The sequence below is a fragment of the Aptenodytes patagonicus genome, chromosome 13 (assembly GCF_965638725.1).
Source record: "Aptenodytes patagonicus chromosome 13, bAptPat1.pri.cur, whole genome shotgun sequence".
NCBI lineage: Eukaryota > Metazoa > Chordata > Aves > Sphenisciformes > Spheniscidae > Aptenodytes > Aptenodytes patagonicus.
In genome coordinates this window covers 20,141,189-20,152,248 of record NC_134961.1, presented here as the reverse complement: position 1 = coordinate 20,152,248, position 11,060 = coordinate 20,141,189, and the positions used below count along the sequence as shown (strand labels likewise).

The 11,060-nt window shown below is 39.9% G+C and overlaps 1 protein-coding gene across 3 annotated transcripts in view; it reads left to right on the top strand.

The window, feature by feature from the left end:
• The first annotated feature begins 9,439 nt into the window (after positions 1-9,439).
• RBFOX1 (RNA binding fox-1 homolog 1) overlaps positions 9,440-11,060 on the top strand; it is a 1,372,937-nt gene continuing 1,371,316 nt past the window's right edge. For all 3 annotated transcript variants that reach the window (XM_076351295.1, XM_076351294.1, XM_076351293.1), the window contains exon 1: positions 9,440-9,674. In XM_076351295.1, the coding sequence (XP_076207410.1) occupies positions 9,450-9,674 (225 nt within the window). In that variant the 5' untranslated portion in view covers positions 9,440-9,449. The remainder of the gene's footprint in view (positions 9,675-11,060) is intronic.

Below are 11,060 nucleotides of genomic sequence, written 5' to 3'. Positions count from 1 at the left end.
ACACAGCAAGGGAGGAGAAAAGGGTGAAGAAAGCAAAACCTAGTTGTCCTCTTGCCTGAGGCTTAGTCATGTGGTAAGACAAGCAAATACGTAATATTAACTACACCATCTACTAGGAGCTTGAGTGGAACACATTTATTTATTTTATCACTAAGGATGCAGAAGGAAGAACCTAATCACTACTGGAAGTACAGGAATACCAAGTCTATAAACCAGATGTAAATACATCCTTGTCCTTCTTTCTGCCATCCTTATCTATCAATCTGTTTTGCCTCCAGCATGGAATCATAAGGGCCCTGAGAGCACTAATGGACCTTAAATGCACAGAACAGCCTCAGCTGGTCTCCTCCCACCTGCTAGGTGGTGTACAGGGAATTCTGAGAAAGTCTCAATAATTTGTCAAGGTGATACAGAGATTCCAGAAATTTTCCAATCACAAAAGCATGTTAGTTCCCTATAATGTTTAGAGAACATTTAGCGTAATATTTCACTTTTAAGAGAGAGTATTTGAAAGTAACAAGCTTTCTGACTGACATCTCCCATTACTTAGTATTCTTTGGCTGAGGTACCTTTTGCCTGGTTTCTATACTCCAGAAGATATTCTGGGTGATCTATCCAGGGATGTGTATCTCTGAGGCTGCTGTTATCAAGGACTTGCATTGCAAAGGGTGTTCAGTTTGTCAGCTGGCATTGACATCAGTGTGAAACCTGCTGTAGAGACGTTGTGCCAAGCAGCTTTGTAGCATGACAGTCAGTGCCTGAACTTTCTCTCTGTTACATTTAGAAAAACAGGTCTGGTTTCCCTGAATTGGGTTTGGGTGTTTTTCGTGGTAACTTGATTTTCATAGAAGCAACAAATCGCTGAAGAAAAGCGTGAACCAGCTTCAAGCTTTTCATTGGAATTCACAGTGCAAGCTGTATGGGTCTTAAAGTTTGTGAGCCAGCCTGAGATCTGCTGAAAATTCTTTCTCTAACAGAAGGTCCTACTCCAAATATTAAACTTAAAAATGTTAAACTAAAAATTAACCCTTTTAAGAGGGCTTAATGTCTTGTAAAATACAAATAAATGCACTTCTAAGTCTCTGAGCATATCAAGAGGATTGTAAATTACTTCAACTTTTTATTCCTTTCATGTATAATGAGGTAACATACAGTACATGTTTTGAAATATTTTAATGCCATGAACTAGTCTTGTGCAACAGTGAAAATAGTATTTTACATTAAACAGCTTGAGCAGTTGGTATGTCATCAACATACTAAGTTCTTCATCTGGTTGTGTTTAATTTACAGTCTTGACAATGGCCGGCAGTTGACCTTAAACCTGAGCACCCTTCAGAATGCCTAGCACATGGCCTGTGTTCCTCTCAAGGACTAAAACAGGCTGAAAATATTTTGAATACCTTTGGCTGATCTGCACAAAAATGATGAAACCCACCCTCAGCAAACATGTTGTTATAGCTGCAATATGAAGGTTACTTTGAAACTTGGATAGAACTGCTATCATTCTGATATATCCAAGTCCAAACTCCTTTCAAATTAGGTAGTCTTTAGCAAACCATGAATGGCATATTTTGTGCCCTTGCCCAGCCTTAATTGCACAAGAAAAGTACAGGACTAGCCAACACAAATAGCTAATAAATGAGAATGCTGAGACGCTTCTCAGGTTCGTACTGTATATTTGATCTATCTTTGTTTTCAAATAAGTAGTCCAAATACTTCAAAATACTTCTTTCATGAGGGAGATACTACAGTTTAAGGGCACGTAAACTGAAAATTAACTTTGTGCTTAGGTATCTTTAATGTGACCACGTAAGCAATATTCCATCACAGCCGGGGTCCTTTCAGTAAGCTGACATCAAAGCACTTAGGCTGGTGCAAATGACTAAGAAAAGCTTTCCTCCAGAGGACATAAAACAGCATGAGAGAAAACATAAGCTGTTTATTATCTGCTTAGGAGTTTTCTATTTGTGTATGGGTTCAAATTAGTTGGGGGCAATGTTTTCAGGCTTTATGTCTGTAGCCCCATCCTGTGGATTGGGTAGGCCTTTGCTGAGGGGGAGAAACCAATGCTGTTCATGCATGCTGCACCAACACTTGTACGATGCTGTGTAATCCTGCCTGTAAGTCTGTCACTCAGGAGACTGTAAATCCATGCAGTGGGTTTACAGGGTATAGTTGTGACAAAATGGATCCTGACCTTCTGCTCTGTGTAAGTCTGGTACGCCATTTGAATATGGTTTTGTGTCCTGTCAGCTATAGTATTTTGTTCACCAGTATGTAATATTTTCTCACCTGACTTTTATGATCCTAAGCTTTTGAAACAATAAGTAAGTATAACCATTTTTTTAAACCTTTCTTCTATACAACAATTTTTTCAGAAGGAAGGATCTTTTCAGAATTTCGCCCCTGTCTTCCCCCCCCGGGTCCTGTAGTGCTTGCAGTCTTTCAGTAGTGGTTTGTTACTCTCTGGCCATTTAACATTCTATTTAAAGAAAACATAGGAAAGACCTGGGACTTTGATGTTTTCTATATGATTTTAAATGTGACAGGCTGTGTTTGTAAAGCCTATAGTAATAGGTTCTCTTTAATAGGTTCGCTTTATAAACTTACTCTGGTTTGTAAGGGTTACAGAGATGGAAAGTGATGGTAGGGAGGGTAATGCTGATAAAGGCATCATCTACTTTGTACTCAGCAGGTATGAGTCCAGAGTAGCTCTCCTGATGCAACTAGATAATTTGAGATGGCTTCTTGTAAAAATTGAAACACTGTTTTCTGGCCTGTGTTTTAATATGAGCTACTTAAGTGACAATGCTATTACTCTACTCTCCAAAAACGAGTGTTTATTGCAGCAGCTTGAGAACTGTATGTTTAAATTCCTCAAAACATTTTAGGTGTCATTATCCATTAAATGGAGGACTGAAATTTGATCTGAAAAACTCAGGCAAGGCAGTAGGTGACATATATAGTTCCTACCAATAACTGCCCACTTTAACAGATGTTTGACAAACTTATTCAAAGGGTAGATAGGATTGGGTGTGCCGAGACTAATGTGAAGGATGGAGATGGATCATACCATACATCTTGGGAAGGACTTGGATGTTAAACATTAAACATTGTTTAATCAGAAGTTCATAGTGCTAACTGGTGGTAGGCAAGATTTTTAGTTAAGAAAGTGTTACAGAAAATTATGTGGGAATAATCTACTTTCTTGTGAGGGATTTCATGTCTGCTGTCTACATTTGGAGTCCATGGCATGGTAACGATAATGGAGAAAGAACACCACCCATACAATGGTTTTGTAGCAAGAAAAGTCCTGGGTCAACAAAGTGAAGAATTGTCTTTATAAATGTATTTAATAATAAATACTTTTTTTTTGTTTTGGTTTAAATTTGTTGAATTGTAGATTTGAAAGTGTCTTTGTTTATAATCCCTTTTGACTTAAGAAAGGAGATTTGGAAAGTGGATTAAAACACACATGTATATCTCAGCCACAGTTGTGTATGTCTTGCATAATGATCCTGAAAGTGGGACATTGTCCTCTCATCAACCAGGTATGGTGGCAGCTGGAATGGAAATTGCTATGTTATCCTGTACAGAATGCAACTTGTAGCTTTGGAGAGAAACTTGAGGGTGTAAACATTGGGCTGTTTCTGTTCCTCCAGGGCAGGTGGTAGAAACAAACCATACCATTTGATCTCAGACTGGAGAAGCAAGCTTTTCCGTGGACTGTGGGTAACCATGGATCTTTAGTGCTTACTGAAGTCCTGCCACATTTCTGGTAGAGTTTCATGGGGATATTTTGATGTCTGATTGGTTCTGAAGGATTTAATAGTCAGCAACATACCCTATTTTAGTTTTTTGGATGGCCATCATAGCAGATGTAACTGTTGCATCCAAGTGTTCTTCCTAAGCTGCAGTCCTCCTGTTAGGTGCGCATAGCACGCAGGGAAGATGTATCACAATGCTGTTATTGGGAAGGAGGATTTCTATAGTTCTGTCTTTTGCCAGATCTTATTTATTACATGTCATCTGCAAGGGGCTATTTTGAAGCTGCTGTATGGTATCATGAGTCTAGTTCCAAAGTGCTCATGAAAGCTACAGAGGCCTTTGCAAATACCTACAGCCTGTTCCAGTACTTTTTGAAGAACTTTGTGGAGGTTTGGGATCATATCCCTAGAAAGCCAAATGTCTCAACAGTTCTAGACAAAGATATCATTTTGGTTTATATGATGACATGTTGCTTGCAATTATATTTTGAAATATAGAAATACAGAAGCCACCATGTAAAAAGATTATTTCTCTCTCTGCTCCTAGTACAGAGCAGAGTAAGTTTATAGGGAAGCCTGAAACTATAAACAATGTGCCTCCAATGTTTGTCAGTGAACATAAAACAATAATAAAGAGTAATGAAATATTTATAAGCTTTTAGAAGTAATTACAATGATGAGATGCAGAGTTTAATTTGGAAGCAATAGCAAAATAGATGAAAAATTAATTTTCCATACTTATTGGTTCATTTTCAGAGTTATTAAAAAATAACTTGTCCTCCTTGTAGCAATAAGATGTGCCAAATTACCTGATTAACGTAAACTTACAATTCCATTCTCCTCCTGTCAAAGTAATTTTACAAGTGGGTAAGTTGTCTGTTGTTCCTTTTCTTTTCATCAGAGCACATATGAAAAGAGATCTGAGCTTTTACTGCTGATTATATTGCCTTTCATTGGCAGGGCTGGCATTTTATGTTCTCTTGCAACATGAATAGACTTACAGAGCCTGTGTTTTCACTGCAAAGAAGGAATACATTAGAGGGCTTTAAATCAGAAGCTTAGTCTTACATTGGCTTGCAAACTAAGGTGAGCTAAGGGAATGCAACAAGTATTCCATTAAATTAAACATCATAGTGCTCTGGTATAAATGTCATTCTGAGGTAATTCCCATCGTTTTACTCATTAAGACACTAAAATCTATAAATATACCAAACTTCTATGTTATGGTGGTTGTAAACTGGTTGAGCTGAATTGCAAAATCCCTTGGGAATGGTCTAACTCCACTTACAGTGAACCTGCCTGCTTTCCATAGGAGCACAGTTAGGTAACAATATAATCTCTTGGCCTATCTGTCCTTGAAACTTGAAATTCACTATGAGTGTTGTTTTCCTAGAAGAGTCTAACAAAGGGATCATTGCCAAGTTTAAATTCTGAGAGATTAAGTAGGATGCAAATAATGCATAGACACCATCCTGGTGTTCTCCAGGAGATGAAGTTCACTCTCTGAACTGAAACAACTGTCCTCGATATTTCAGTTGCTCATTTGTAAAATGGGTACAATAAAATAAACCTTCTTTACATCTGAGTGTTATGAGACTCAGTCAGCAGGGTTTTTTTTTTTCCCCTTTCCACCTCTGCCCAAACCCCGGTCTATTCCCTGGTTCCTTGCATCCAAATCCCATGGCTCTCAGGTGGCACTGGGTGGAGGCCACGCTTCCCGGCAGGAGACAGCACAGTTCTCATCATGACTCCAGCTGCCTCGTGGCTCAGTGTGTTTTGCTGCTGCACAACAGGTGGAAATGGAGAAGTGCAAGCTGCTTTGTCTAGATCGTAGGTCACACAAATGCCTGCACAGGTATCCAGAGCATACATAAACAGAGTTGTAGCTGCTATCCCCCATGTTCCTCCCAGCTACTGCTCCCTGGTTGGTTCCAGGTAAACATTGATGTTATGTTTTCTTTGCTGTTAGAGAGGACACGTCTGTGAGAAGGTAAACACGGGAGAGACAAAGACCAGAGGGAATTTTGTGGTGGTTTTTTGGTAACCCCTATCCCAGGATGCATTGGTATCTCTCACTCAGTTTGAGCACTGGTGTCTCAATGCAGTGCCCTAGGATGCTCAACGTGCCTATTGTATTATACTTAGTGTACCTTACAGTCCAAGAAGAAATGCTGATTATAGTTGGACTGACTGCTGAGAATGCATATGATACCTGTGGAAGTCTGGCTGTTCTGTTTTGTTGTTGATATTATTTCATATTTTAGCAATGATTCCAAGCAGAAATGTCTTGAAAGCAGGTTGTGTGAGAATTCCCAAGGGCTCAAAGCACTTTGTTACTCAGTTTGGCGTACCTTCCTGGTTAATAGCCTCTTAGATTCTTAGTGAGTTGTGCTAATTGCTCTATTTGGCTCATGATCAGTTTTGTGAATGGTTCTGTGAGGAACCAACATGGGACTTGAAATCTAAAAATGCTCATAAGGTATAAAGTGACTTCTGTCAAAAGAAGGGAAAGGAGTGAATATGGCCAAGATGCTAGTTGTTAAGCTAACTATCTAGTCATGTCAGAAGGTGAAACAGTAGATCAGGCTGACATTAAGCAAGGGATGTAGCAATACAGAATAATGAAGGCAGCTAGATATCTCTGTAGCACTGACTCTTCTCCCAGGTTGATCACTTTATCCTCTTCTGAAATTTATAATGATCTGAAAGATTTGGACCCTGTTCCCAAAGTGAGCCCCGTGCGTAAAGCCTGGTGCTCCAACTTAAACTTATGGTCTAGGCTAATGTACTGGAGAACTGCCTGATATCAGGGATCCCTTTAGTGCAACACGCTGTAGAAACATAAAATGTAACGACTAACTATTCTTGCCATACAGTATTTGCATGCTAAGTAACAGGATGCAAAGGCCTGACCAACCTTCTCTCTCTGAATACCAACAGAGAATTTATTTGTTGTCTTGCCATTTCTCCTTTTCTTTGCATTAAAATGTTGACATTTCAAAAATATTTGGTTTTAATTAGAAACAAAAATACAGTATCTGTCTCTGTAAATTTTAATTTCTTCAAAAACAGAAGCTATGCTTCAAAAACATCTGGATGTTTTATTTTTTAATCTGGAAGAACCAGAGTCTGCCTATGATCAAGACAGCCTGGAGACACAAGTGTGCAAGGAGCCAGGCAGCTGCCTGGCAAACACACTGGCAGGAATGTGGCTCGACTGGTCATTGAGGCAGCCTGTGTGGTTGCCTGGTCCACTTCAAACACAGATAAAATACTGGTAGAACTGGCAAGTTCTTGCAAGGCACTTGGATTCTACGAAATCAAAGCTTTTGGGTGGAGAACTGTTCCAACCAAAATTGATGCAGTTTACTGTACAAATACGCTATGGGCCTGAACAGTATGATAGTTAAAACAACATTTTAGTTTCAGGATTATTTCTGTCTTTTAGTATTTTAGGTAAGGTTGGGGAGTGTATAGAAAGAATAAGCAGAAACAGAGAACAGGATTAAAGGACATGGTGGGACAGGTGTGATGGAAAAAGCAGGTATGAGTGGTGAATGAGCACTAGAAAGAAGAAAGCTTCAGGCTTCTGCAGTGTGACTGCTCTTGCTTTGTAGAGCTGTACCTTCCGGGATGGGGGAGATGATCTGAACAGTTGGAGAACTCTTTCAAGAGCTCCAAGCCAGAGGGAAAGGTGGGAAAGGTTAGAAAGAAGGGCTTGGAAGTGTTGGATCACGTTGTTAATAAGCAGGGAAAGAGGGTGAAGGATTTTTGTAAGATAACAGTTATGCATAGGGGATGTAACTTTTGTGCAAAATCCCAGTTGTTGCTTGCTACTTCTGTGGCTGTTGATGAGGATATTGAGTAGTGCTTTAAAGCTTTCCTTTTCTCCTGAGCTATACGTGTGTAGGAATTCATGGATCTGAGAAGTGGGGCATGAGCTGTATTAATCTGTGCTCCTGCACTCATCTAGAGTGAAACTCTTCCTGCAGTAGCTGCCTGTCTATGCTTTTGCTGAGAATCTCTTGTTTATTGAAGAGGATCAGAATTATCAGCCAAGCAGGTTACTTCTGTAGACGGTTAATCGCAAGTGGACATGATTCAAAAGAGAGGGCTAATCTGTGGAACTAGACCACTGCAGGTTACAAGGCATGCGTTTAGCACCATTTAAAAAGCCTAGCAGTTTTATTTTTCTTCTGCTGAGCCCACTTGGCTTGTGTTCATCCAGCTCTGAAAGTATTTACAGCTGCAAGTTAGACTGAGGCAAATGCCCACACCTTTATGACAAGAAGTTTTATTAGTAGATGTTTAATGGCTCTAGTTCTCGGTGTGCAGACTTGCACATCTCTGGTCTAACTGTCATCAGAACTGTTCCCTTACACTTCTGCAAGTCTGGTTGGGGTATCTGGAATGACTGATACCTGTTAAGATTCTTCCCCTCTGTGATCATTCTTGAATAATTAACTTAATGTTACTTGCTCAAACTAAAACCTACTCCATAATGTCAGTGTAATCAATGTTGGGACACAGATTAACTCCCGCTAACTCTGTCAGATTCTTGGAACCTTGTTGATACCTTGTTGAACATTGGAAATACTGGACAGTTTCATTAGATGCATTCATCCACAACTGACTGTTTGGTCACCACTTCTGAAGCTTAGTCCCTAAGCCCCTGACTGGAGCATGTCTAGATATTTGCAGAGGGCTTCTTAGGGATTTACTTCGCTCTGCAAGATATAAGGAACCTCACTTAAATCTACAAGCACTTAAGCAGGAGAAAACAGAACTCAAATTACCTTTTTTTTTTTAAACTCTACTTCATATTGCCTTCTGTATTGGAAGAATGAGGTGAAGCAGCATATTGTAGCCAATATGTGAAAACACTAGGTTACTGTTACTTTTTTTTAAAGAAAGTCCAGCTATTACACCAATCCTTTGATTATGTGTGTTGGTGTTTTTCATAAACTGGCTGAGAGAGCAAAAAGGATCTCCGAACTGTCATGTTGGGTTGTCCTAATCTCATTTTAATCTCATTCCTACAGCTGTAGGACCAGAACACGTGCAAAATTGATGTGACAATGTGGAATATGAATTTAGAAGATACAAAGGTAATTTACAAAGTAAGGACACCCTTTAAAAAAAAAAAAAGCTATAATGAAATAATTTTGAAAGAAGCTGTTTGGAATTAAAGCAATCTTTACCTTTTAATGGGTAATCATTCTTGGCATCAATAACGGTATATAACCAAAACACTACGTTCCTGGGGGACAGAGGTAAATTTGGATTTAAAGAAGGTGCAGCAAATATTTTGTACTCTAAGGAAAGGCAATTACTCTGGATCAGGTAGAACAGAAGTACAAGGGTTTTGGCAACGTAAGCAGCAGAATTGTGCATACAATCAATATAGGAAAGGTTATTACTTTTTGTTAGGTGCAGGGGGTGGAATATAGGAAGAAGCTTGTGGGTAGCATGCACTGGAAACTGTCCTCGGGCACAGTGCTACCCAGTGATCAGGAGAGGGCGGCAGAGAAACAGAAGTGCTATGTGCAATTCCTGCAACGGCTTCGAAACACCACCTAAATTTTTAAGAGGAGCGAGAGCACATCGGAGCTCTCAGAAGCCAAATCCCCTTCAAAAAGGCAGCTTCATCAGTCTTTAAAAAAAGTCCGTAACACTTTAAAAATGTCAAATTCCTGTGGCAGCCCAGAAGACGTGGGGAAGCAGCAAGGCAGAGATGGGAAGATGAGAAGGGAGGACATGGATGATTCTCAGCCTGAGGGGAAGAGGTTGAAGCTGGGGAGTGAAGGAGGAAACATTGGGAAGGACAGAGGAGCAGCAGCAGAAGAAATAATGCCTTGTTTAGGCAGAGAAGAGCCCGTGCCTGATGGAGGTGGTGAAGGCAAAAGTGTAAGTGAGGATGTTCAGTGGCTCTGAGCTGGAAAAGGGGAAGGGCTGTGAGGTTACCTTTGAAATTATTTGTCATCCTGAAGTTGGTAATTGGGCATCAAGTAGTGTAGGACGAATGCAATCAAGTGTCCCATCTCACTGAGATTATAAGAATGTTACTCTTTAGTTTCTTATCTTGGCTACATGCTTTTTAGTGCGGGAGTGTGTATTTTAATCTGGCTCTCACTGTTAGCTGCTTGCAAAAGGTGTATGTCAGAGAAGTGATTTTTGGGGGTGGGGTGAGGGGAGAAGGAATATTGACTGCTAAAGCTTGTTTTTCAGCTCCCTGTACCTATTTAGAAATTGGGTAACAGTTGGTACATTGAATTGGACATCTTGGGTTGTTTATCAGTCTGTCCATTCAGACTTTCAACTGCATTTATGTTGTAGAATGGTATTTTACAGCTGGGGGTGAGGGTAGAGCCTCCAGGGGAAGAGGGGAGTTGGTGGTTAGAGATCTTATCTGCTGAGAGAGCAAATGTCATCTGTTGAGATTTTGCAAAAAAGAGCTGCTGAACAGCTGTCTATATAAATATCACCATTATCAGATCTTTATATGAGGTTAACTTTGTCAGTGTCTTCTCACTCGTTATTTAGCTCAGCTGCTGTGCCTGTCAGCTGGTTTCTAAGGCATAGCAGAAAACTGGGGGGGGAGAGGGGGCGAACATATGGATTCCCAGCCAGCTGAAGCTTTTCCTCTCGTGGTGCAATTTGGGCCAGGTACTTTTCTTCCTGGACACATACTAGCTGCTTCCCTCAATCAGAAGGGGGGGTGGGGGGGTGGGAACAATGTCTTGGGTGTATATGTTTCCTGTTTAAGTCTGTCATACACTGAGAGTATAGCTTCTAGAATTCATTTAACAGCTGCTGGAAATTTAAGTGTACAGGTTTTATCTAGAAGTTTTCTGAAATGTATTTTTTTTCTCTGCTGGGATTGATTTCCTGAATTAAGGTATTCCTCTTCAAATGAGGAGTCAAGTAGATGCTCCACATTTCGGTAGGATTTACCTTTTCAAATAATTTGAAAGGTAGTTTACTCAGTTCGTTCTGGTGGAAGGTCATCTCTAAATGCAACAGTCTTCCTGACTCACAAAAGTATTTAAAATGTGTCTAGAGTGTCAGCTTATACAAGCAAAAGTCTCTTTTATCAGTCCATGTAACTGCATATAGTTGCACTTCGGTATAAGTCTACGTTTTGGGTTTCCAATGCTTATGAAAGCATGCTCTTTTTAACTCACAGATATCAAAGAAGCACTCTTGTCCTGGTACCAGTTCTGGTAGAGAGAATTTTTTTCCCCCCAAAGATATACAATATACAAGCAAGTTAATAGGTCAAATCATAAGTCT